This window comes from Ictalurus punctatus, chromosome 27 (genome assembly GCF_001660625.3).
Source record: "Ictalurus punctatus breed USDA103 chromosome 27, Coco_2.0, whole genome shotgun sequence".
Classification (NCBI taxonomy): Eukaryota; Metazoa; Chordata; class Actinopteri; order Siluriformes; family Ictaluridae; genus Ictalurus; species Ictalurus punctatus.
Window position 1 is genome coordinate 1,754,362 of NC_030442.2, and position 27,410 is coordinate 1,781,771.

General features: G+C 45.1%; 5 protein-coding genes across 5 annotated transcripts; 1 reads left to right on the forward strand and 4 right to left on the reverse strand.

The window, feature by feature from the left end:
* Positions 1-1,693: 1,693 nt before the first annotated feature.
* nptxrb (neuronal pentraxin receptor b) lies at positions 1,694-8,173 on the reverse strand. Its single transcript, XM_017458932.3, has 5 exons — positions 7,240-8,173; positions 5,768-6,005; positions 4,494-4,735; positions 4,188-4,367; positions 1,694-3,043 (listed from the first exon to the last, which is right to left on the reverse strand). Exons 1-5 carry the CDS (start codon positions 7,918-7,920, stop codon positions 2,810-2,812), a joined length of 1,575 nt encoding a protein of 524 aa, XP_017314421.1. The 5' UTR covers positions 7,921-8,173; the 3' UTR covers positions 1,694-2,809.
* A 676-nt stretch (positions 8,174-8,849) lies between these two features.
* On the reverse strand, positions 8,850-12,571 carry polr3f (polymerase (RNA) III (DNA directed) polypeptide F). The gene is given in 9 exon segments (NM_001201110.1): positions 8,850-9,387; positions 10,034-10,225; positions 10,322-10,429; positions 10,732-10,875; positions 10,968-11,080; positions 11,196-11,263; positions 11,530-11,597; positions 12,060-12,177; positions 12,435-12,571. Coding segments are annotated over 9 exon segments (945 nt in total). The 5' UTR covers positions 12,491-12,571; the 3' UTR covers positions 8,850-9,309.
* Positions 12,572-12,691: 120 nt separating this feature from the next.
* dzank1 (double zinc ribbon and ankyrin repeat domains 1) lies at positions 12,692-22,569 on the forward strand. Its single transcript, XM_017458976.3, has 20 exons — positions 12,692-13,227; positions 13,872-14,039; positions 15,111-15,264; positions 16,216-16,336; positions 16,451-16,493; positions 16,776-16,882; positions 17,485-17,567; positions 18,444-18,561; positions 18,671-18,784; positions 18,879-18,971; positions 19,081-19,203; positions 19,374-19,538; positions 19,679-19,871; positions 20,063-20,166; positions 20,473-20,556; positions 20,687-20,842; positions 20,933-21,016; positions 21,116-21,243; positions 21,786-21,860; positions 22,048-22,569. The coding sequence occupies exons 2-20, from the start codon at positions 13,931-13,933 to the stop codon at positions 22,211-22,213; spliced, it is 2,220 nt and encodes a 739-aa protein (XP_017314465.2). The 5' UTR covers positions 12,692-13,227; positions 13,872-13,930; the 3' UTR covers positions 22,214-22,569.
* Positions 22,570-22,582: 13 nt separating this feature from the next.
* On the reverse strand, positions 22,583-26,403 carry kat14 (lysine acetyltransferase 14). Its single transcript, XM_017458898.2, has 10 exons — positions 26,145-26,403; positions 25,845-25,966; positions 25,637-25,758; positions 25,301-25,482; positions 24,816-25,193; positions 24,225-24,730; positions 23,964-24,097; positions 23,476-23,651; positions 23,075-23,265; positions 22,583-22,969 (listed from the first exon to the last, which is right to left on the reverse strand). The coding sequence occupies exons 1-10, from the start codon at positions 26,401-26,403 to the stop codon at positions 22,796-22,798; spliced, it is 2,244 nt and encodes a 747-aa protein (XP_017314387.1). The 3' UTR covers positions 22,583-22,795.
* A 225-nt stretch (positions 26,404-26,628) lies between these two features.
* On the reverse strand, positions 26,629-27,410 carry LOC124626412 (protein PET117 homolog, mitochondrial). Its single transcript, XM_047151541.2, has 2 exons — positions 27,235-27,410; positions 26,629-26,778 (listed from the first exon to the last, which is right to left on the reverse strand). The coding sequence occupies exons 1-2, from the start codon at positions 27,328-27,330 to the stop codon at positions 26,629-26,631; spliced, it is 246 nt and encodes an 81-aa protein (XP_047007497.1). The 5' UTR covers positions 27,331-27,410.

Sequence of the window (27,410 nt, forward strand, 5' to 3'; positions counted from 1 at the left end):
GGGTCCAAAACCGATGTGATTAATACTCATCTATAATTCGGCAGCGCCAGAAGGGAGAATAGAAATGAAGAGGAAGACAACAAGAAGCAATGCGATTCTTATTATTATTATTATTTGTATGCGCTGATATTAGATTAGATTAGATTAAGGATAACTATAAACTACCGTTATGCATCTCACTATTAAAATTAATAGCATCTGCTCTTGGTTTGGACTGCAGTGGCCGTGATAGCACTACTACGAATGCTGAATGTTGAATATTGAGATATAGAAGTTATAATATTTGCTTTTGTGTTCCAACAAGCATACGCCTTTAGTCATATAGTGCAACAAGTAAGTCATGGTGTTTTTCCCCCACATCATAATTATTTGCTATTGTGTGAAAAGGCATGTCTGTGGCTCTTGGATTTGGATTGTGGATAGCTGGAGATAAACGCCCAGCTCTTATATCCAAACACGTAGCGATGAGGCTTCTTCTTGGTGTGTCGAGTTTTCAACAGCTCTGCAATCCGTCATGATATTCCAGACGTGTAAAAACCTTCGGATGTCCATCACCAACACCAGAAAGCTTTCAAGAAACAGACAGACGGTTGTTGATCTCCGGGAATGAATATAAAGTGAGGAGGATGGTGAAGAAGGCAAAAGATAACGGTATTCGAAATTCCACGAGTTTTCAAGATTCTGCTAAAAAGTATTTACTATTCGATGCCAAAACCAAAAGAGTAAACTGTCTGAATGGATTGCACGGTTGAAATTCTTCCCAGTGCCTGAATTTCCAAGCATCGTCGAATGTTTGGGCCGTGGTGGTGGAGCGTTTATGATTCGGGGCTACTTTACTTCGATTGGTCTAGAGGTTCTTATCAAGATCTATGGCATCATGATAAGTGCTGGGAAATTTTAGTCCCAAACTGCGTTGCCTCGGCCAAGAGGTTAAGACTTGTCTGTAAATGGATTTTTCCACAAAATATAATAATAATAATAATAATAATAATAATAATAATAATAATAATAATAATTAACCAGTGAAATTTAGCGGCGCTATTTTTCACGCCGATTTGGCCCAAGACGCGTCATGTGACGTCATCGCAGCACACGTTCAACCAAAGCTACGTGCAGCCAAAAATGTCTCATTCACCAACAAACATCACATTGCGATTTCGTCAGTTCAAGTAATTTTTCTAAAAAAAAAACAACACAAAAAAACTCCGCAAGTCGTTTCACAAATTTTTGAAAATAAGCCGCGGCAAAATCAAGCATTTTTGGCCGCAACAATCATAATTTTTTTGCGAAATCCTGTATGGTCTGATAAATACCGTGTATATAGTCTACACACGGAGTATAAAGAATATGTTTTGAATCTGTATAACTTTTACATCGATGTTGAAGTCAAATCCACATAGAAAGGAAATATTCCTGCTGCCGTACTACATGCACACTTAATACCGCCTTCCAGTTGTTCATTCGTACATGAAGTGTGAAGCTTTAGATTTGATAACGCAGACTGTATCCGTTTGATGAGTTAGGCTACCGTTCGAAATACTTCTTTTTAATCTGTATAATCCCGTCGTTTAAGCGCAAAGCCCGTCGAATATCAGATTATCCGCCTCACGCACACATACACACTCAGACAACATCACGAACCAATAAATTCACAACAATGCAGAAGGTTTCCCCATCACTGTTTTTTTTTTTTTGTTGTTGTTGTCGTTGTTTTTTTTTTTTTATGTCATCATCCACATAGTTCACAAGAGAATTGAAAATCCATTGCGGTGCAAACAGTGTACGGAAAAGCGCTACATTGACATCACAGCAAATCGCCATTGACTAACAGCCAAAGAGGCAAAAGTAAAGTGGGCGTGTCAACTCAAGCAAGGACTTCCTCCTGCTCTTCCTCCACCCCATGTAATAAATAAATAAATATCGGTTTATGAAATATGACGCTCAATATATTAAATCTGCAGACATAATATTTTTACATCAACGCAATCTTTGTAAACTGGACAATGCTTAACAACAAAAAAAAATATTTAAAAAGGGAGATGATTCTAGCACTAATAATAATCAATATATATCCATACATATATATATATATATATACAGACAGGTATAGAACTTCTACTATAATTAAGAATTTAAAGTGATATGAATTATTCATATAAACATTTGTGTCAATTGTACAGGCAGATAAAGCATTTATTATTAAATAAGCAACAGAAAGTCAAAGTCAAGCGATTTATTTATTAAAGAAACAACAATAAAAAACAACATGAATACTCTGGTGTAAAAATTATTATTATTATTATTATTATTATTAGAAGAAGAAAAGACGTAACGTGATAAAAAAAAAAGTTTGACAGACGTGAAACAACAGAAGAAAATGACGCAAGGTCTGAGAGTGATAACGTCAACATCAGACGTTTGCTTTAGTAAGAGTGCAGTGAATTTTAAGTAAAGGCCACTACAATCACAGTTACGCTGTCAAAGAACACAGTAGGCATAGACAGGAAGGAAGGAAAATATCGATCTTAGAGAGAAATGCGTGAAAATGGATGAGTGCGGAAACGACACGAGGGTCACACACCCGCTAGAAGAAGATTACACGCACGAGACACAGGAAGATACACAGTGGCTTTTAAGCACTTAGCAGTTCCAGTCATTGGCTCTGCAGATCCACACACACACACACACACACACACAGAGAAGAGAGAATACTAATGCGATCATGAATGTACTACCACAGTGACCATTCCTACTAAACACACTCCGACATTTCAGCTTCCCTCTCCGACTTCTCAAAAAGCGGCATCCATCATTTCTGGGGTCCAGCGTCACTGGAGCAGGGGTCTACAGGCTCCTTGGTGGCTCCTCCGAAAACATCCACGTCTCGATCCGTCCATGACGCCACGTTCCCCAGCAGCACAGGCTCTCCACAGGCTGCCACAGTGCCGATCTCAGCCGGCGAGAGCACGCGGTCCCACAGGTTAAACAGAGACAGCTCACCCACCAGAGCCTGGGAGGCATCGAACTGTCCGCCCGGCGTGTCCTGAAGCACAGGAGAAGAGGAGTCGCACAGGTTTACTGAAATATCGCAGACGACTAATTGAATCTTTTAACCTGGATTGACTTTCTCCAGTTCCAAGAAAAGCTTTCATATCATCAGTGACGAAAATGGAAAACCGTCATCGACGTGTTAGCGGAGGTGTGTACGAACAGACTGTGAAACAGGAGAAGGTCGCTTTTCAATGTTTGGTTCCCACTCAAAAATGACCCTCTACATTTTATAGCCTAATCTACTTGAAGAGTTCATCGTGGAAAATCCGATCTCACTTTGATTACCAGCATCATCCACATCCCTGAGGCTCTCATCACCTGAGGTAAAAGTGACTCACCAGCCTTTTCGTCTTCTCTTCACGCCACGTGTCAGCGAGGAAGTAATCGCGAATTCGTTCACTTCTGTTTACCACATTTACTGCTATTCCATCCATCCATTTTCTGTACTATTTATCCTACACAGAGGGTCGCGGGGAGCCTGGATCCTCGACGGGAACTCGGGGCACGAAGCAGGGGACACCCTAGACGTGGTGCCAACCGATCGGATACACGTTTACACACTACGGACAATTTGGAAATGTCAATCGGCCCTGCAGGTCTTTGGACTCGGGGAGGAAACCCCTGAGGCACTGGGAGAACATGCAAGCTCTGTACACACAGGGCGGAGGCGGGATTCGAACTCCCAACCCAGGAAGTGCGAGGCATACATTCTAACCACCTTACTGCTATTCGTGTCTTTTTAAAACCTGTCGTCCATACAGAGTGCGTAAGCGCTCTTCTCCGTTTGGATGATGATGTACGGATGCAGGACCGTCACAGGAATTTCGCACAGCTGGTATCTGATTGCGAACCGCATTGATTAGGCTTATATCTGTTTCACTTTGACACACAGCTACATAAAATGATCACAGCTTGATATTCACTGTGATACTGTAAATATCAGTTAGTTTTGACTGCTCTTAGTCACAGTCAAAGTGAGATGTTGTTTTGGTAAATTATATTTGGCCAAATATAGTAGAAGTAACAGAAAAACTAAAATCTTTTCCAGCCACATCCAATGGGCTTTCCCAGACCACCACATATATTTATAGTATAATTAAACTCCAGGACCCCTCTTACCCCCCAGTCCAACTCACCTGTTCTTGTCCCAGAACCAGCACACCGCCTGCCATGATTGGATGCCATGCTGACAGCCCTTCACCCCGCCCCTTTAGCTTGCCGCCCTGATAGGCCTTCCAGACGCCATCACGTAGAGTCCAGGTCACACACACGTGCTGCCAAGTGCCAGGAGGGAACGACAGGGGCAGCTGTGCCACCTACAGTCGAGGGGGGATATCATGTTATGACATTATTCAAAGGTTCAAGCAATAAACTTTAGGACTCTTATTCTTTACCACTCATCTTAACTAAAAGCAAAGCCATGTCTTGTTCACGTGTCCCACCTTAGCGTTAATAAGCAGCTCGGCTGGATTATGGACGCCTTGCAGAAGGACGAGCTCGTTGGGCTGCTTGTCGACGGCGTATGAGAACGGTGTCCCGATCCCGCTTTCGGTCGCCTTCAACCACACGCAAGCCGTGAAGGCGTACATCTCCGGAATGTTCCGTCTCACCAAGCCGTACATGTAGTTGGTCCGCATGGGGAAGGAGAGCTTGTAGCCCTGTGGGTAACTCCGACCTATAAAACCTGTGAGGGGGAGAAATATGAGCGAGTCAGCAGTGCCGAAGGAGTTCCAAACGATGTACCTCAGCAAGTATAACGTACTGCTGTTTGATTTAAGTACTCGCTGAAGAGTTCTCTGCTGTATATTCTGCTCCTTGCTGCATTAGAGTATCGCAATGTAGCACGCAGATACAGGGAACAAAATTCACGCGTTTAGGACTTAGGTTTTTGGTCATCATCGGGCATAAACGAGTCACATTTTGTCGCGAGAACATATCAACAAATACATAGATCTCGCATCATCACCAAATGACATTTGGGATCTGGGTCATTATGCCAGAGCATTACTGAATTCTCAAACCTGATCGGTCAGAAGGGGTTGATTAGTTTTCCGCAACTCTGACAGTAGATCTGGCTACAAGGCAAACCATAGGTTTCTACAGTGCCTGAAGTTCACCAAATACAACGTGGCAGACTCCCCAGACACACGCAAGAAGGTTCTTTGGTCAGATGAGACTAAATTAGCCATCATGTGTGGCGCAAAACACAACACGTCCCATCGCCCCGAGGACACCATACCCACAGTGAAGCATGGTGGCGGCAGCATCACGCTGTGGGGCTGCTTTTCATCAGCAGGGACTGGAAAACTGGTCAGGATTGAAGGAAAGATGGATGGCATTAAATACAAGGCAATTCTTGAGGGAAAAACCTGTTTCAGTCTGCCAAAGATTTGAGACTGGGATGGAGGTTCACATTCCAGCAGGACAATGATCCTAAACATACTGCTAAAGCTACACCGGAGTGGTTTAAAGGGAAACGTTTAAATGTCGTGGAATGGCCAAGTCTTCAGGATAGAGAAGTGAACACTTTCTGGTTTCTCAGTAATATGAGAGGTGCTGGTGAGGGAACGAGGGGATGTCTGTTTCCAGCTGCTATAACCTAAGTGATAAAAGGAACTCATTTGAATTGTGGACAGTCCACAACGTTAAACATCAAAGGCAGAATGACCGACCAGAACACCCCCTCTAAATGTAAAACCCCAGCTCAAATCCTCACTTTGCTCCAGATCTGAGACGCGCTCCTGCAGAGTGTTGATGCCCTTATCGATGTGCTGGTGGTGATTCTGGGTCTCCTTGCGTAGGTTCTTCCTCTCCTCCTCCAGCTGCTTTACCTTCTGCACCAGCTCTCCGCCAACATCCTCCACCCGCCCACCAGGCTGGCCCAACGCCGGCCACATGCCTGTGGAGCCTGCTGCCACCTCCGAGTGGTTCAGCAGAGCAGGCACCATCTCCAGCTGAATGGCAAACACACAGAGAGAGAGTGAGAGAGAGAGAGAGAGAGAGAGAGAGAGAGAGAGAGAGAGAGAGAGAGAGAGAGAGAGAGAGAGAGAGAGATGATCTGCTGAGCAGAGGAGATAGCATTCTAATCATTATATAGTGTTATTTAATGATTATATGGTCTGTTAGTCATGGAACAGGATTTCTGCATTTCAGCTGGACTGATGCGGGAGATAAGTGCAATTCATCTGAATTGAAAATTGGATCAAATCCACTGTAATAACTGGAACTTAATCCTGTCCAGGACTAATGGATCATACAGTAAGTGAAAGCCAGGAAATGAATCAATATCAGTTTGGCTTGGCTGATGAATATAACCGTGTAGACAAGGTGATAGCACACACACACACACACACACACACACACACTTATAATTTATGCATGTGTTTTTCCCCCACCAAGGCCTTTTATAGTGCAGAAGGAGAGAGTGAGAGAGCGAGACAGAGAGAGAGAGAGAGAGAGAGAGAGAGAGAGGGAGGGAGAGAGCGAGAGAGAGAATGCACTAATTTTATATCATGTTGAAGTTTTGGAGACTTGTTTAGCGTCCCATATCCTAGTTACTCCAAGAAATCGAAGAATCTTTGGGCTTTCTTATTAACACTACTGTTTTTCTGAGATCCAATCATTCCATTTGATTTATATGATTAAAGCCCTTTTAACACCGGACCTTGTCACACAGGAATCCGGATCTGGGTTTAGATCTCGATCCGGAGGAAAAACTCCCTGAGACGTCATGAGGAAGAAACCTGGTCCTCTTCGGGGTGACACCCAGACAATAATAGTGTGATTGTGCATCATTACTCTTTCACACTACAGGATGAAGGAGTGTGAAGTGTGTTTGGAAGGATCTTCGGCGTTTCTAAAAATTTCCCAAAGTCGGTTTTAATGGTTCTGTTGGAGAGACGAACTCAATCACTCAATCATCCCTAAAATGTTTATCAAATATTTTTTGTGATTTAATATCTAGGGTTTTTTGTTGTTTTTTTTTGATCTTGTACATGGCTACATGTATACATAATATAGAATAGTACAGCAATGTGGTAAGATACTAATGTAGGCTTGTATAGGCCCAGTAGAGCATTAGAATCATTTAGAAATGTGTGGAAATAGTTTGAGATATGTAAGAGTATTATGATTATAATAATATAGAATTTTAAGCTATATAATTATAGTTATATAGAAATCTCTGACCTCGAGCTTCTCGATGCGGTCTTTGAGCTGGAGGATGGCTCTCTCGAGCTCCTCGACAGCCCGGGCGGTGTACAGTTGTGCCGCGGTGGATTCGCGCACGCCATCCCCGGCCATGAGGCGGCGTCGTGCGGGCCATGATGCCGCGGCTCCGCGCTCCGCCACGCTGCGCTCATCCAGCAGCGCGCTCTCGCACTCGGCGAGTTTGCCGGTAAGCTCGTCGATGGTCTTGCGGTCGGCGGCGATCTGTTCGCTCTGTAGCGCCACGGTGCGCCGGAGCTCCTCGGCGGTCGCGCTCAGGGCGTTCCAGTCTTCATCCTCGTATTCAGCCTGCTGTTCCTCCTCTTTGTCGCGTCTCCGGCGCTTCATCGTGCATTCCCCGGGCGGTACGGGCGAACACAGGAGGCGGCTGAAGGTGAAGCGCTGCGGGCTGGCTCCGGCGCTCAGCTCGCCCAGGAGCGGCGTTTCGCGGCCCGCCCCATCCAAAGGTTGCCGCTCGCTCGCGTCGGCGCCGTACAGAGCTCCCAGCGAGCCCGACGGGACCGGCGACGCGGTCCCGTTGGCGGCCGCGAGAGTCTGCAGGGCGGCGGCCGGGGAGCGCGAGTACACGCTCGCCACGATGCACACCAGCGCGCCGAGAAAAGCGAGAGCTCCGGCCCCCGCCACAATCGCCACGAATTTCATCTCAGCAATTCAGCCTTACTGATTTATTTTTTTTCTCCTCGTGACGCAGGCTTCTGCAATGTCGGGAAAAATCTCAGCAAACCGCGTTTATATTTTATCCGCTTCGAGTTGCTTTTTAATCGCCTGTATGACCTTCCGCTGATCGTTAATAGATAGCCTATATTTTTAACGATTCCGTGATGAAGCGATCCTCTCCTGTCCTGGCCTGCGCGCCTCGTCACTCATCTATTCTCCTCCTCCTCCTCTTCCCCTACACGTTGCTAAGCACCCGTGCACTGGTTTCCATGGTCACGCAGAGGGTGATGCTGGAAGGCGGGAAATGACACCTACAAGTAAACACGAGCATCTTTTATTGGCATGACCAGAAATAATGTGACTGGGTGACACTATAAGCACCTTAGTGTCTGTTCTGGTGTCATCCTTAAATATATACCTTCTGTACCTTAGAAATGTGCCTGTAGTGCACGATCAAAACAAATCCTGATCCATTTATGTACGTTAAACGATACACTATATCTACGTCCACGGCTCTAGGTGAAGGGAAAACATTAAAAGGTATTAAAAGGTACAAAAGCTAAATGAAACAGTAGTCGAGGAAGGCTTTTAGGTTTCCGTTATGCTCTTGGTACCATCCGAAGCGGACCCCTCGCACGGCTCACGTTAGATTTGTCCAAGACCTCGGGGACAGACGCAGGACACGTTGGACAGATTATATCTCACAGTCGGGTTGAGAACATCTGAGCAAGCATGCCCCAGGAGGAGCTGGGGATAAAGAAGTCTCCGCTGATCTCAAGCCGTTGCTACCAGGAAAATCATCAGGGGAATGATGATGATGACGAAGATAAACATTGGTCCTAACGCTTACGTGGTAAGTCACTTAATAACATTTTCCCAGTTATGGACAATGGAGGACAGTTTACAAGTCAGGGTTCGTTTCAAGCCTGTTCTTTATTACCAGAAATCCACAAACTTTACAGTTTGTACTGCGTTCACGTCTTTTCTAAAAACTAAAACGGCATTTTATTGATTTTATTCAATGAGCACAGATCCAGGGGAAATGTGTGTTGCTCATTTACAAACGATAAATCAGTTGTGTATTTGTAATGCTGTATCCCGTGCATCAGAATATTTCATTTTAAGGAGAAAAGGGAAGAAAAAAAAATAAACTTAGAAAGGGACATTGAGATCTGAGTCCAGAGGTACATGGTACAGCTGCTGTTGCTTCTTCTTCTTCTTCTTCTCCTCGCCCATTCATTTCAAATATACTGTATCAAGCCTATTATTGTTCAATATAAATTAAAACATCATCTGTTGCATCAAATTCTTGCACAAAAATATATTACACTTTCTCCACAGAGAAAAAAAAAGCATACGAAGAAAAAGAAGAGGTCAAAAGTCTAGCCACTCTCCCATGTATATGCAAGTGGATGGAGATATTTCCCCGCCTTCGTGGCAGTCATCAAACACCTGGAAGAACAGAGGGGCGGGGAGAAAAAAAAAAAAAAAAAAGAGTCAGTCACGTCACTTCCTCAACAGTCATTTGAGAATTTTGCATTCAAAATGTTTAGGCAAGCATTAAGTGCTGGATGTTCTTGGTGAGGTCAGGATGTTTTACAGACTATCGGGGCAAGCACAGCTTCGTTTTGGAATCGCAAAGGTGCCAATATTTTTGCGCGCGAAGCAACGTTATACTGAAACGCTGTTGCAGAAGACTGGTGACACTGCTACTTAATAATGAGCAGCTCCTTTTTTCAAGTTTTTTTTTTTCCCGCCCCCAACCAAAAGGACCCCAGCCCCGCCCACTTGTTTTCTATTCGCTCACAGGCCAATGGACGCCCGGCGTCCTTTCCCCTTCGGTGAATTGGTCGGATTGAACATCATCTCTGCCTGGTGAATGTCGATTGGACCGGAGAGTTGAGGGGGAAAAAAAAAAAAAGAGACAGATTTCTGATGTCTTCCGTATCGCCATAGCAAGTTCTTGAAAATCGTATACGCTACAGCTAAACCCGTAAATATTGGCACCTCTAGCTGGTGTAAATCGCGGTCAGACATTTGGTCTGTTTTCACTCTTTTGGGGGTATTCGCTGGCTGTAAATGTAACTGCAGCATTTACCGGACAGAGCCCACAGGGCGTTTTGACCAGGCCTGTGGGCTGGATGATGGAGTTCACACCCCTGTAAAGCTTCATCTGCCCGTCCACACACCCTACTGTCCCCTCTTTTGCCGCGATGATGGTCATCTCCACCTTTCCGTCATAGATCAGCGTGTTCAGGATGGTCTCGATGTCCTCCATAGATAGATCCACCTACAGCACAGCACAGCACATTTTGGAACTTTAATCGCTAACCAACAGCAACGCTCACTGACATAAAGTGGCAGAAGTTGTACGTGTATGCCATGCCTTGCTAATTCCCAACTCGCAGATGTACTTCCAGACTTCGTACGAGGTGGCGAACGAGCTGTTTCTCTGCACCATAGGACTCTGCTTACTGTCCCTCGCTGCTTCTGCCTGGAGTGTTCACGCACAGATTTGCACTTACAAAAAAAAAATAAAAAATACAATACACACTTCCTACTGTTTATCTTTACTCTTCTACACCTGTGTAGTGTAAGGATTTATAATCCCATAATCCTAGAAGAGGACGGGCTCCATTTCGGGTTACACCTTCACCTCATCTCAGGGATACAAACGCAATACAATCGAATACACATAACGCATCACTGGCCATGACTCACTTGTCCTATTTATTCTTTTCTTACTCAGGTTGTTTTCACACAGATTCTAGGGGCATGTTCGCAAACGTTCCTGACCTTACTCTGAAGGAATTTGAAGCACTGCTGGTTGAGGACCTCCACGAACTCCGACTCGAAGTCCTGATCGCTGTACCACGCTCCTCCTGTAACCGAGCGGTCCGGCTGCAGGTTATACAGCATGTACACCTTCTTCTTTGAGGCCTGGACACAACAATTCGTTGTTAAAAACGTTTGAAGGTTTTCCTCCGGGAACTCTTAAACGCTAAAGCGGCACTTCTTATCGATCAACTCACTGCGACGGACTTCACTGCTTTGATCAGCTTCTTGCTCTCGAGGTTCTTCAGGATTTTGTTGATCTCGGTCAGGGGGAGGTTGCTTTTATAGCGGATGTCCCTACTCCATATTCCTGCAAAGACACAAAACAAAATCACTAGAGCGCCCCCCCCCCCCTCTCTCAAATGAATAAATGCAGATCGTTTCCCTGGTGTCAAGAACTTCAAACAGGATTTAATTCGTCCCACCTTTATTCCCCGCATCCTCGATGATCTGGTAAACAAGCTTCTCCTGGTTGTCGGAGCCCTTCATTTTACTTGAAAATAAAAACACAAACAAAATTCTAATTGCTTTTTATTTTATTTTTCCTGGCTGTATATGTGTGTGTGTATATTATATATATATATATATATATATATATATATATATATATATATATATATATATATATATATATATAAAATCTCACATACAGTCCCTGTATAATCGTAGTTAAAAAGATCATTATAAAATTCATTCCCCCTCCCCAAAAAAGTCCCGCTGAGCCTGGACAACATGCTCTTTTGTGAAGAGTGGACGTACCTTGCTGACTGAGTGTCCTTCAACCGGTACAGCAACCCATTGCTGTTTCTGAGGAGATCCAACTGGCCCTGTGTGAATAAGAGTCGACAGACCATTTACATATACATACTACACCAGATTAAAACAAAAGCCCATTTACACCCCTTTGCCTATTTATTAGGTACACTTGGCCTGTATACACACACATCTATTGTGCACTTTATTCCATAAACTAAGTCTGTGTGTGGGAGCTCAGGATTTACTAACGCATCCCTGGGTCTGCCACTTAGGCGACGTTCATTACCAAATAACCAGCTTGAGGTGAAACAATTCCGTGACCGCGTGACATGAACATCATCGTCGTCGTCATCTACTGTAGGCTTAAATAATCCTGTTGCGCTTTCACAACACTGACTGATGTTTCAGACACGCGCTGTAGTCTGACTGTAGTAACTGCATACCTTTACGGTTCGTGTCCTCTTAATAAGACCCGAGAATGCGTGTACCTGATAGAGTAAGCACTAAGTGTGAAGTGATTGTCAGACAATTACCACAGACAGGAGTCGGTTGATGGCCATGGCCCTCTGCTGAGCCTCCACATGCGGCATGTCATTCTGGATGACCTGGTCTGTGATTCCTTGTGGAAACTGCTGACACAGCTCCTTTATTCTGAATGCACACACAAGCATCATGCACACATTAACACCCTGTCACATACTGCATGTCAATGCATTTACACAGGAAACAGGAAGACATATGAGATCCATCAACCTTACCTTAACACTGTGTATCATATTATATAATATAATAGCTCATTTCCATTGACCAAGAGATCTCTCATGGGTTTCTTGATCCACAATGAATAATATTACTTCTAAACTAGATATAGATATACTTAGATATAACTAATAAACCACCCGACTTACCTGTTTTCGATATCCACAACATCTGTGGACTCCTTTTTCACCTTAACATCTGTCATGGTTCGTGTTTCACAGAAATACGAGTTAAAACCTGCAATACGCCAGCAAAGCTACTCAAAAACACTACAACACAGCAGCGTGTTTTGTTTTTTTCTTCTCCGCCCGTTTTCTTAAGACAAACCACGCCTCCTGATATGAAGACTGAAACACTAGCGAATCGTACCGCAGATGTTGTGGTCCAAAGTGAGAGTTTAGCCAATCATCATGAAGGAGGCGGGATTTTAATGAGTACGGGTGGGAAAGGAATAACGCGTTTTGGTTTGTTTGGTTTTTGCAGCGTGTGGCGTGGGTCCTTCCGGGTTCATGATATAGGTGGCTGTCATATTGCCTGTACAAATCTCGTGTTCGTTGCTTTCTTTTGGGGTTTCTAATCGTATCCTCCCCCCTCAGAAAATTTTCATTTGCTATCGGTTGAAGAAAAAAAAATGTTTTTGTGCCTTTAAAAAATAAAAAATTCAGGTAAAAAAATGTAACCCGCTACAAGACTATTCACACGTTACTCTGTTGTAAACATTCCACTGTTAGTAAGAAATATGCCCAAGGTCAGATTTTTTATAAATTAAATTTGTCTCACGAAGTTTAAACAAAAGAAATATTAAATATGACATAATCTTGCTGTATGACGAGATTAGCCAATAATAGAGCTAGTTGCGGGTTGCTATGGGCTACGTTTGACCAATAAGAGCGCGTGTTGTTGTGTAGCCGAGTTGATGAGTGCGGCGTCATTGGATACCAGGTAAAAGCTTCTCTAATATATTACCGTTATTGATTGAGGTGCATGGATAAAATGGATTGCGTGCCACAATATTTATTCCTATATAAATGCACTGCATGTGGATTGAAATGCTACAATACAAATCAACATCCAAGTCAAATCTTAAGACTAAAGTAGAAGCCTATACAGACTAGGATTGAGTACATGCTATGGTTTACATTTTCATTCATTCATTCATTCATCTCCAGTAACTGCTTTCTCCTGGTCAAAATGGTCAGTGGATCTGGGGTTTATCCTCGAGCTGGAAAAACTGCTGCCATACCACCTTGTAATCATCTTGTAGTCGTTGGTTAAAGAACTATTCTTCTAGACCCTGAGTAGAACCCAGTACGTCCAATGGGAACCAAAACGGCCAAAAGCTATTACTCCAAGTGACTGCTCTGAGATCTTGATTTACTTCCCAAGTTTGTTCCCAGCCTTTTAGGTGGCCTTGGAGCAGATAGGGTTAAGGGTCTTGGCCAAGGGCCCAATAGTGGCAATTTGGCTATGCTGGGGCTTAGAACCCCCAACCTTCTGCTCAATAACTCAGAACCTTAACCAATGAGTAGTTAATCAAATGGTTAATATTCCTAACTGGTCAATCTGTCATTATATTTGAATCCTAGGTAAACACTGGGTGATCAAAGTCATTTTCCCCATATACCTGTGATCTAAAAGCTTCAGGATGACTGCAGGTTCCATTGTGGCTCCATTCATAATTCCCATTCGGATCCCAACTCCTGGAAAAGCCAAGCATGAAATAGACACCAATACGCCCATCGAGATCAAGTCAGGTGGGTTCAGCCTCACGGTTTCTACATGACATCATCATGTCGACTTCCCTTACCACATTTCACCTTCATTGAATCCTTCGTGCTTTTTTATTTATGGGATGTTCTGTTTCTTCTGATAATAACTTTATTAGCAGCAGAGGTGGGAAAAGTACTGAGAAATCATACTTATGTGAAAGTATAGCTAATGAGTCTGAATCTTACTCGATTAAAAGTGGAAGCATCCAGAACAAATGTACTCTAGTGAAAAGTCAAAAGTATGCCTTTAACTTTCCAGTTTTCATCTGTTTTTGTCTTGTTACTCGTATACATGACTAATGCTACGTAGTTTGTTAATTTATTAATCAGAAGTAAAAGATCCTGCAAATAAACAATATTTACTATTAGCTAGAATTTGACTTGCTGCTTAGTCAAATATGTTAGCTAGTGGAATCCATGCTAGTCTAATCTTTTATTAGCAAAGAAAACATGCTAACTTAGTTAAATATAGGATGTTAATGTTAGCCAATTAGCTAAACCTTCTCTTAGGCAAAGGCGGAGCGCAAGCGATTAGCATATGAGTGTGACTCATCATGCTAGCTATGATAAGATGTTAATGCTAATAATGCTGTTCTTGGCTAGCTTTAGCTAATGTCTTCTCATGTTCCTTGCTGAAAGAAGCACTGATGTGACTAAAATATAACTAATGTATCGAAAATCAGTGTGTAAATCCTTCTATTTGTTGAGTAAATTGAAGAGTTGTTTCAACTTTCTTTGATCCTTGGGTGAAGAATTTGAAGTTAAAGTTCAAATTTACCTCAGAGCTATTGCACTTTTACTTTTGCATTTGTAGCATAATCTTATTTTATTTTGTTAGCCAGCTAATAAGCATGCTATCCAGTTAGCTAGCTACTGTAATGGCAACTCATTACACTCTGTACAAAGTCAAAATACATCGTCTAAAGGCAATATGGGTCTCAAGATACTTTGTCATTGTTCCAGTGTGTAAGAGATAATAAAGAGAATTCGACTCAGGTCTGTAAAACAGTTTGAAACACATCTGTGGTCTTTTTCTTTTTTTTCCTTACATTTCAGACACCCCTGATGTGAGTATTTTCTACACGCTGGATAGCACTAAACCGGAGTTGGTGCGAAAGCCAGGGCTTGGGGTCAGCAGCACACTGAGATACACTGAACCCATTCGCTTACCCAGCGGCAAAGTGCACGTCAGGGCCATGGCTGTGACCAGGTGCTGTGATATAAATGATAATGATGATAATAATAGTAATCATGCTGAGAAAACACAAAATTAGGGCCTAACTCAGCTTCCAAGACAAAAGAACACATGTTCATAATAACACAGAATATAATTGTTTATTATACTGCTCTGGAATTAGAAAAAAAAGCTTCATTTTGTAAATAAAGAGTGAACACGCATGTGAGGAATGAATTCTGTCTGGGGTTTAAAGGTGCAATTTGTAACATTCATAACAAAAGTTTATAACATCTATAGACCTGTATGAAACATATAAATATGTAGATGCCTTTCATATATTGTTTCACTCTATTTTTGTATTATTGACCTCGTTTGTTTGCTTGTTTTCTGAGTGCATTCTGGCCCTGAAATTAGCTCCACCCCCAGCTGCAAAAGAGCGGCTTCAGTTTTCTTCTTTTCCCAAAAACTAATGATTAAGCGACCTCTAATACTTATATACAGTGATTTCAAAGATGACTCCCAATTTCGTCATGTAATGGATCAGGCTAGTTTCTTTATTCCAGGCTTCAGTTTACTTCTTTTCCCTAAAAACTGATTAAGGGATCCCATAAAAGAATGTCATTTCATAGAAGGCTTAGCCAAAAAAAAACCCTGATGATGTGATTTACAATATTGTCATGTAGTGGTAGAGGGCATGCTTCTTTATTTCAGCATCTGTTGACAGTTTTCTGGCCCTGAAATGAGCTCTTCTCTTAGTTGGAACAGAGCAGCTCAACAGAGGGGGTGGGTTTAGGTACGGGGAGGAATTAGAAAAGCTTATCAGTGTTTTTACTGCAATTGCTGTTCTTCTTGATGGTCACTCAAAAAAAAATAATAAAAATAATAATTGCAAACCGCTCCTTTAATTGTACGCTGTTGGTTGTAATTTAATTGTAATTGCTGGTGCATCAGTATGACAGTTGTCTTGTTTGTCTCCTTCCGCAGTGATGGAAGACAGAGCGCCGTTGTTACGAAGGTCTTCGTCGTAGATCACGTGCCCTCTGAGCTACAAGAACCGTCAGACAACAATCAAGAGTACCCCAGAGAGGATTTGGCGCAAAGTGACGTCTGTGTTACTCTTGTATTTTAACCAGTGATTAAAGACATATTATTATAAGAGATGATCATTTCACATAATAGCGGATGTATTTAACACGGTGCTTTTCTGAATGTACCACAGGAGGGGCTGAACAGTCCTGGAGACGCTTCTACAAAATATTTAGGTACAGCCATTCGGTCATTACTGATTATTACACCACACCGCTGCTGAATTCTCAGTTGGTCAGAAGGTGTTGATTAATTTTCTCTAACTGCAGCTCTTGACAGTAGTTCCAGCTGCAAAGCAAATCACAGGTTTATATCAATACAGTCATTTTAATGCTTCTACAGTTAACGTTAATATAAACAATGCGTTGTAATTCTATTTACTTTTTTAAAAATAAATAATTCCTGAATAGAAGGAATATCTGCTGACTCGTCTTTACACGTTTTCTTTGGTGTGTTAGACGTTTCCGACAAAGAAGCACGGAGCACTCGAAAAAACAAAGGCCCCCGTTTTCTGTCTCAACGCTTACCGAGCGCACCTGTAGCCCCGCCCACAAAACGCCCACAGGTACGATTGACCAGAGTGTTCTTTACTTACCATAGAACAGTGTAGAAACACCTGCTGTGAGTAAATTCAGTTGGATGCACTGGTCTTAAACCATTATGACTGTATTATTTGACTGCGGTTCACTCACGTGCCACTTTAGGTCATTTCCACTTTAGGTTAAAGCGACAGTTCACCCAAAAATGAAAATTCCGTCATCAGTTACTCACCTTCATGTCGTTCCAAACCTATAAGACTTTAGAAGTGAAGACTTCATTTTAGGGTTTTTTTTTTGCGCACAGAGCATTCGAATCGCGTCATAACATTTTATATGAAACCACTGGAGTCACGTGGATTACTTTTACGATGCATTTATGGACGTTTTGGAGCTTGAAAGTTTTGGTTACATGGACTGTAAGCAGAGGGACAGAAATCAATAAAAGTTTCAATAAAAATGTCTTCGTTCATGTTCGGAAGATGAAGGAAAGTCTTATGGGTTTGGAACGACAGGAAGGTGAGTAACTGATGACGGAATTCTCATTTTTGGGTGAACTGTCGCTTTAAATGCTTATTTAAAAAAACATTGTGTTAATTCGTTGTATGGATAGAACTTTATTACTTTTCAGAGCGCAGGGGATGGGGACGGCTTGCTGAAAAACCTCAACAGCACACAGATCGCTCGCCTTCAGAGAGAAACAGACTTCCTCAGGTGAGAGAAAGAAACGTGACGATGATTCGAGGAAAAAGAAATGCGATGACATTTTATGACACGGCGGTTCAGTGGACACGGAGGGGGAGTAAAGAAGGAATGGTCTACCGATGGTCAACAAAAAAAATTTCTGTTCTCATGTATATCTATACTGTAATTCCATATACAGCAGTTAACCGATGAAAGAGCGTGTGAGATATTTAATGCTGGCACACTGATTGTTCTTCAGTGTAACGGCCTCGTTACCTTTGAGTGATATTTCTTTATGCAACAACACGACTCTCCGAATTATCTTTTGTTTATTTTATCCGTCAGTGCGACACCTGAACTTGTCTAACACTTGTCGTGTGTTTTTTTTTTAGCAAATTTTCATTTGTAAATAAATTTAAAATAAATCCATCAAGAACGATCGTCAGCTCAGCTAACGTGATGTTTGTGAACGCATGCCAATAACCAAATTGGTTCATTTTAAAACATGTCTTAAACTGTTCTCACATTTGATGGGCGTATGATGTATTTGAATATATTTTGATACGTTTAACAAATATAGATTTATTATTTATTATTTGTTATATTTGTTTGACCCCTGTAATTACGCCACGGACCACTAGGGGTCCCCTGATTGAGAAACACTGGTCTAGACAGATATCTTTCTGAACGATAATTACGGTTCAGAGATGTTCAGAGATGGTTCTTTATGTCCCGCTGCCTCTGCCATGCTATAATTGATTGAATGTCAGGTCAGGAGTTTTTTTTGGGGGGGGGGTTTGTTCTAACACGTACCTTGGAGTGGAATCTGCCTCGAGGCAGTCTGTAATGTCTTGCATTACTCTAGGCTCTTGTATAATTTGTTGGGCTGGCTCTCTGAGTGTGCAGGTGCTTTAAGTGTTTGAGCCATCGGCCCTCGGATCCCTTCGCCCGATTCTGCCTGCACTGCGGTGCTCCGGTGCCTCCTATACCGGGACAGAGACTGCCCCCTACTGAGGGGGGACAGGTACGCGCAACCTTATATACCCAAGTGTATGTATATATGTGTGTAAAGTAAAGCACCACTAATGGTGCGTATATACTGTATGTGTGTGTGTGTGTGTGTGTTATTCCAGATGATCCTGTGTATGCAGTGTAAGAGCATGGTGCCGGTGAACACGTCCTCGTGTGTGGTGTGTGAGGCTCCTATTTCCCCACAGCTTCAACCACAGGCCAGCCTGAGGCTGCAGGTAGACAAGACCAAACACACACACACATTATCCTCGTACACTCGGTTAACAACAACAACGCAACCCGTTCTCTGACCTCTTTCCTGTCTCGTAGGGCAAACTGATCTGTCCATCATGCGGCACAGGAAACCCCGCCCACATCACCTACTGCGTGACCTGTGAAACCAGATTGTCTCAAGCCGACAGCGTAAGAGTATTCATAGTTCATTCATGAGTCACCCGTGTTTAGGTTATAAACGAAGAATCAGACAGATTGGACTCGCATATCATTCTGTATCGGATCCTCCGTGTTCTAGCCGGTGTTGAGCGGACAGCGCGCTCCTCCTCTACCTTTGTCGGCAGGCAAGGCGGTCCCGTGCTCCAAATGTAACCGAGCGAACCACTCGGACGCTCGATTCTGCGACTGGTGCGGCGCCAAGGTGAGAACGCCGACCAAGAAGTGTTTTATTCCTCCATTCTGACAGACATGTCATTTGTATATCCGTTTATCATTTTTAACATTGTAGAATGTCCGTACCGCTTTCGTTCTAGCAGCTATGAACGGTCGTTCCCTCGTTCTCTGTTTTGTGTTTGTGTTCTTTCTGCGCAGTCGGGCCACGCGGCTAAGTGTCTGACCTGTTCTAAATGCGGAGCTAGCAGTCACCCGTATGCTAGCTTCTGCGGGAGCTGCGGCGTGTTCCTGGAAGGTCCGTCCCGAGGGTCCGCCTGTAGCGTGCAGCCGGGTGCACCAGAGGATGCGCTGGAACCTGAGCAGGTATAACGTCCACGTGACTAGCAGTACAGACTAGCCGTACATGCTCACGTGCTTTGCTGGGAAAGCGAACAAGGTTTTGCTAGCTTTATTGGTTTCATCGTTTCTAAAATAAAAAATCGTTTGGCCAAATCTCTCTCTAGAGCGCATCTGCACGTCGTGCTCCGGCGGCGAGCACGGCGAGGCGTGTGGACGCGCAGACCCAGACCGCTGGCCTCTTCTACCCCTCCAGCGCTGACCTGCAGAAGCGGAGCCAGCAGAGAGAGGCGGAGCTTAGCAGGCAGGGGCAGATGAGTGACAGGAAACCTTTACTCACAGCTGTCAGCCCTGGACGAGGTAACACACACCATCTAACGTGTTTTACACGTAAATATATACCATTCACCTGATATGATCGACGGGTGCTAGTGATTTCAAGCCCCTGGAAAAGCTGATTACCCTTAATCTATATTTCACAAAGGCTGGGATATGATATACAGTGTGTTCTACATGTCATACAGCTCTTTGTAATGCTATGTGTGTAATAGGATTCTGGAGGAAACAGCTGGATCACATCTGCGCTCACCTTCGCAGTTACACGCAAAACAACAGCGAGTTCAGAGCACTGGTCGGAGAACCGCGGATGGGCAGGGTGAGACCCGAACGCATCCCGACTCACGCGTTTCACGTCTCTGCGTTAATTCGCTTTCTCACGTCTTTATTTTTGGAGCTTTTCTTTGCAAAATGTACGCAACCGGTCAAAAGTGCCGACATGTACAACTTTTTTTAGTTTCCAAAAAAACCCACAAAATGTAAAGGGATTCCACCTTCATTGCTCGGCAGGTTAAAAGATAGCACTCGATCCAGCACATACTATTTGTGTGTGTGTGTGTGTGTGTATCTCTCACTAACAGTTACCTACATATGCTTATATTTGTTTTTTATTTCTGCTTTCCAGCTGATCTCTGCTGTGATTGAAGAGGACAGCTACGAAGTCAGTCTGCGTGTTAACTTCATCTTGGCGTCTCCAGACAGATCCAGGGTAACCGCGTACCTTACTGCAGTTGTTATCTGACGATCTATCTGGATCTGTGTGTATCCGCACACATTGTTAGTGTCATTGGAGGGGTTCCAAAATGTTGTACATGTGTTTTGTGTGTGTGTGAGTTTAGTGTTCTCCAGCAGGGCAGCTGAACGGATCGTCGTGTGAGAAACTCAACCTCAGCGATGTTACGGAGGGGAGGACCAAGCTGACCTCCACGGCGTCTGGACCGAGTGCTAGGAACCGGAAGAAGAACTACGCTACAATCACAGCTGAGCGACCACCTGTTAGTACTTCTCTCTCTCTCTCAAACACATTCACTCATACACTTTCATCAAATATCACAATGTGGTTGATTTTGAATTTTTTTTCACAGGCGTACAAAGACAGCTTGCTGCTGAAGGAGGTGGGGCTGGAGGGGCGGGGCCGAATCGCAGTCCTGGAGCAGCTCTTGGACGAGGCAAGAACGCTCTAAATCGTACCACTCCACACCCAGCAAATTCGAACACGTCGAACACATCAGTTATTAGAGTATATTAAGGATAACGTGTGTCTTCAGGGTGCCAACCCGTCATGCCTGGACGGCGACGAGCGTCCACCTTTGGTTGCCGTGGTACTAAACGGGCACTGCGATGTCATCCCGCTGCTGGTGCAGAAAGGTGCAGATGTTGACCAGCGATCAGGGCCGTGAGTATCCGATCCTGTTTTCAAGCCGTATGATGATCATGATGTAATGATACACTCTAGAAAGAATGCTATATTAGTATATCGGGATGGCGCCATCTGGAGGTCGCGAACGAAGGTCATTGCTGTTATCAGGAGCAAACGCAGAGCTCGCGGCACAAACGTATTCGTTCGGTCAGACTCCAGGACATTTTTAAATTAAGCTACTATTTGTTTTTTGAGGAAATAGAACAATCTCGTGTACATGTCTAGGCCACGCCCACAGAAACAGATAAACATATAGAGATACAATTAATGTCTGTTGCACCACTACATTATATTTAACCTACATGATCTTGTAGCACAAGACGCACCTCTTGGTGTGTGTGTGCACGTGTGAGAGACATCTATAATGCAGATATACGTGGTTACATACTCCTAGAAATGAACTCTTAGACTCTGGTGTTTTTGGTAACCTGGACCAACGTCTCATTATGTAAACTCAAACGAAGGTCTCCGTGTAGCTGCTTATTAAATATTGAGGAATTCTAAACATGGCTGTGCAGGTCGAATAACGGCGCCCTGCACGAGGCTGCGGCTTTGGGGACCAAGGGCTTGAGGAGCGCGGAGATCCTGCTCGGGTGAGAATTTAGCCGTTTAGGTCATCGTACGGCGACGTCTAATATACTGTGTTGTTATAGTGTTGTGACACTGCACGCTATGGGGCTGTCTACAGAAGCACTATTAACTATATTAAATAATGCCACTTATTGAAAGTGCATTTGTGATGCTGTGTTGGAGTTTCACTCCTTTTTTTCATCCTTTCAGATGCAACGCAAGTTTGAGAAGACTGAACAACCACGGTCAGACGCCGTATGATGTGGCCGAAGCTTCGGGCTGCAGCTCGATGCTCTCGCTATTAGCGGCTCACGGGGGGACGGGGCGGGGCGGGCTTAACACCCGGAGTGCCTCCGGTCTCGACACGTTCTCCTAGGTAGACAGGAGTTCTCTCTCTCTCTCTCTCTGAGATCAGACCTGAATGAATATGGACTCGAGAAGATCTGGGGGAGACGTCATTACTGTTACAGTTACTGTCGAAGAGATCAGATTACCATCATCATTTTATCCAATCAAAGTAGGAACGCAAAAATTCCGTACAGCTGTGTAGGTGTGGTTTTTTTTTTTTTTTTTTTTTTAGCTCTCTGATATGAATCGGCACGCCTGGAAGCCCCTCCCCTTTTCCCTACCTCGCTTTAGTAATGTTTCGCTTATAGAAGCGCCATTAATAATGCCGTCGTACAGCATGTGAGACCCGATGGTCATAAGGAAATAAACCCGAAGAGACCCATGCCTTATTCGTCTGTGATGGTAAAATTCCCCGCAATCATCAGCAGGCATTTATTTTTTGCAACAAAAAATATATATATACATACGTGGAAAACTTTTAGGCTGTGAATACACTGACATACACGTACACTTAAATGACAACACGTTTACACACAATCCTGTCTCAAAACTCTGCTCTAATCCGGATACATCCTGAACCCGTCCTACAGAGACGAGCCCGGTCCGCCGTTCAGCGCCTCAGCCGCAGGAAGAACGCGTGACGGCACTCTTTACTGTCCACCGGGTAATATTTATCGTAGAAGTCCAAGATGTATTCCTCGGCCTTAAAGCCGAACTTCTGGTACAGCAGCATGGCCGGGTTGCTGGCGGACACGTGAAGGGTGACGTCCTTCCCCATGCACGTCTGCGCGGAAACGAGACATCGTTTTTATATCACGGATGTGTTACGGGGGAAGAAGAAAAAAAACGAGCGTTTTTTACGAGCGTTTAGTAACGGTCGTAGTTTCACCTGAATCAGATGGTAAATCATGAAGGTGGCGATCCCGGCTCTCCTCCACTCGGGATGCACCAGCAGGAAGGAGATGTAGGCTTCGTTATATTTGACGTCCGGCACCATGAAGCCGAAGCCGATCACCACTTTCTTGTACAGCACCACGACGCTGAAGTCTGGGTACTGCAGGCACTCAGACAGGTCCACACCTTCTCTCACACACACATTACACCAGCAGGAACTTTAGTTAAGGCTATGGACAGGGGTGCACATACTTACCCACGTATTTACACTACCAAATACAAACTCTCAAAGCTTCTTGCACAGAATGTTCACCGCTGAGCAAAAGTTCAATATATTAGCACTAATATATATATATATATATATATATATATATATATATATCTCGGATGGCTTACCGGGCCAAAACATATCGTGACACATGGAGTTGACGGAGGGGATGTGGTTTGGTCGGACGTAGCAGTAGTCTATGGGTGATTCAGGCTCTGGAACCCAGGACGGGTCGTTCTTGTGCGGGTGCGCGCGAATCTCGGCCAGCAGGCTCATCTTCAGCGGCCTCGTCTCGTAGTCTCTCCTGCATCCACCCACACACACACACACACACGCGTTAAACACCTCTATACTTAACAAACCCTATTACAGAGAACACTTGCATAACTGTCTACACAGTACGCCTACATAACACACTTATTGGACCGGAGAGACAGACACTCGCATTGGAAATATAAAACCCGTACCATGATTTTAAGTCTCGTCAGGATCCCTGATTTAAAAAAAAGTAATAATAATTTTACACAGCAATCGCCTGTATCGACAGGTATCGCTAAACCAGTGACGTGAACAGGGGTTTGGGATTGTCCGTTTATTTGTCGTTTAGCCGGCGTACCTTATATAAGGTTTGAGAGTCCGGGCCGTGTAAGGGCTCTTGATTTCTTGGTCCATGCAGGCGTCAGAGCCCATGAGTCTGTGCCAGAAGGAGACGTCGGACCGGTGGAAACCCTTCCTGCTGGAAGACGTGACCTGGAAGATAAACCGGGCCTTGTGTAACACCTACAGGTCAAATAACACTCGACACGACAGGTGGCTTGTGTGGAGTGTAGTTTGTGTTTTAATCCGACAGAGAGATTTCCACGAAGCTGTGCGTTACCTGAAAGCGGTCGAGAATGCGCAGATCCTGGCTGTTCGTCCTGTACTTGGCCGTATCGCTGACCGTGGACACCTGCGCTCCGTACACGCCCCCGACCAAGCTGAGGGCGGCGCTGACGGCCTGGTCGACGTCCAGCAGGGGGAGCCCTCGCTCACGCTTAGCCTGTCGCACCAGGAGTTTGCGGCGCAGCCGATTGGCCTGCGGCGTGACGGCCAACGCTTGGGGACATGCTTCCAGCCTGCGCAGCAGCACACGCTCCTCATACAGGCTGAGAGGTGCGTAGCAGGGCGTTGGCGCTGGGCCTACGTCGCCTTTGTCCTTCCTGTGCTCGTCTTTCTCCTTCCTGCCGTTGTCTCTGCCGTCCTCTGCGTCGTCCTCGCTCTCCGGCTCCTGCTTAATGAGCTCCTGCTTTTTGCGCGTGAAAACTGGACCTGCAGCGCCTCTGGGCGGGGGCGCATACTCGATTCCTGGGTCAATCGCACCATCGCCATCCAGTTCTTCGTCGTCTAGGGGTGGAGTCGAACATAAAAAAAAACGTTAGTAAAATTCTACAAACAAAATGTGCGAGTATATTTATCGTCCATCACTCGCCATGAAAGAGCGCCTGAGGAGGCATGACATCCGGGACGAGGTCCGCCTCCGACAGCAGGCTGGGCGTGGCCGAGTGCGAGGCCGGCGTGCCGGGAGCGGAGAAATCGGGCGAGGGTGACGGCGACGGTGACGTCCGGTCTGATGAGCTCAGCGAGGCGAAGTCCACGACCTCGCCCCTCTCCAGCGCGAAAGAGCGTGCGGTCGGCCTGAGCGGCACCGAAGACGCGGCCTCTCTCTGAGCCCGCCGGATCTCTTTGGCTTCCTGCGTGCGCGAACGCTTCTCTTTCAGCCGCATGGCGCTCTCCACTGCGCTGCGGCCTCCACGCTTTCGCAGCCCCTCCACTGTAATGGTGGGGTCTGGCGGTGGCTTCGACGTGGCTGGAATAAAACATGGAGTGCAGAACTTAAAGACTAAAGAAAATTTTATTTTAAATTGACGGAATATAATTATAATAAAGCCGACTCGATTTGATCGGAAATTCTACCTTTGGCCTTGAGGGACGAACCGGAGGCCTTGTCTCCGTCTGGTCTGAGAGTCGGAGGTCGGTTTTGGACCAGCTTCCACCAGCCAGGCTCGCCAAACTCCTGCGCTCCCGAACGGAAGAACGTCGGGCTGCCTACGGACAAACAACCAGCCACTGTGCTCCACCACGTCGACGTCTTCTTCCTGCTCCCCCCCCAAAAAAAAACTATATTCTGTCGTACTACATGAAGAACGTAACGGGTAAACTGACTTTCCGTTCTTAGGGAGCTGCAAGGCCCCTCAAGACACCAGCCTAAATATAGCACGTGTGTGTGTGTGTGCCGTCTCTCTCACTGACCTGCTGCCAAGTAGAAATGTCCAGTGTCGGCTGATGAAAGCACAGATATCCTCCTTCCAGCGGAAGTAGCCTTGCCGCCCTGTACCCTCCAAAGACAGGTTATACATGGCGAGCATCACCACCTACACACACATACACACACACGGTGTTTCTATACAGCATTAGGATATCATCATACTAAATTTGGGGATAATAATATCAAAAATACCTGCTGCCAGGTGAGGCGCATCCTTTCAAAGCTCTCCTTGCCGTCGTCGGAACAGTCAGAGCAGACGAACTTAAAGAAGTTGTCTCCTTTCAGGTAGCTGGGCTGCTCTCCGTGAAGCTGGGCTGGACCGACCGAAAACCGACCAATGACAAGAGAGGAAAAGACTAACAAGTCATCGTGTTTCTCGGGGACAATCTACCTCAAGAAAACGTCTATACTGAGATCTGGTTAAGAAAAAGAAACACGACTAAGCCTGGAATCTCACAAATCTTCCTGAAACCGGAAAAGGTCCCGTCTCACCAGTGGGGATCCACTTGCGGCACTTTTCGCAGTACAAGGCCGTGTCCTCGCTCCAGGTGCCCTCGGCGTCCTCGCCCGGGTCGCTGGTCAGTGAGTCGCCGCTCTGGTCGTGCGAGAGGTCCACGGATGCCTGGTCCTCCGATTCGACGATGAGCAGAGTCTCGCCCTCCACCTCGCCCTCCTCCAGGCCGTCAGAGGCCGACGTGCACATCGCCTCCTCGTCCTGTCCAAGCACGCCACGCTTCTCCAGTCCGTCCATTTCTCCCTCTGCGGTAAGAAAAACAAACACGACGAGTGGGTGGAGCCGAGCCATAGAGACAAGCCGGATAAGTATGTCGTGGGTATGTGAGTTAGGGATTATGGGTTATGGGAGGAGTCGGATCAGTCGGTCCAGCTCCACCCCTTTGACATTTCGAGAGTGACTGACAATACGGAATCTCCTCCATGGAAAACACCCAATAATAACGCTACCTGTTCAGGAACCTCAATTGCTGCCGGCCGTCTCGCCGGCTTCCTGTTGCTCTCGGTGTGCCACGAGCTCCGTGGTCAGGCGGATCTGCTCCTCGAGGGCTCGCTGGTTCTCGAGCTTCCTCTCCACACGCTCCAGGTCTCGCAGCACTCCTTCTCGCAGCCTCTGCGAACCAAAAGTCACACCAAAGCACCACGAGATCACTCGATAGGTCGGTCTTCCAGATTTTCCACCGAACAGGTCTGATGTAACTCATTATGTAGGTGTATATATATACCCTTCCATCATGTTTGTAAGAATAGTTACCTAGATGAACAGGTGTTGCGTGGGCGTGGCTTGTTCACATCACGTGACCAGTGTATCCCCTATTCAAATAATCTATACACCACATGTGTACTGTGTATGTGTGGATGGATGTATGTTATTTACATATGTGTGTATATATTTTCCTCAAACAGGCTTCATTAGAGTGCTTAATGTTACATTCTCGTTCTTTTCTTTAAAATAACGCCTCACATCATGCTCCTTTATGTTAGCTTGCTAGCTAAAAGCACGGCTTGCAACATTAACACATTGACCTAGCCGCTAGCTAGCTCTGCTAACATCCCTTGGTCATCATACCTGTCTGTCCCAATTCTGCTTGATGTGCACTCCCGCTACGGTGCCCACGGTCAGTACCACGGATAACCCGAGAACCACTTTAGAGGCTGTAGACATCGCTAAAGGACATTACGGGACACGGCAGCTTTGATGCCGCTACTACAAAACGCTTGAATCCCAAATGGCTGCGTGTTATT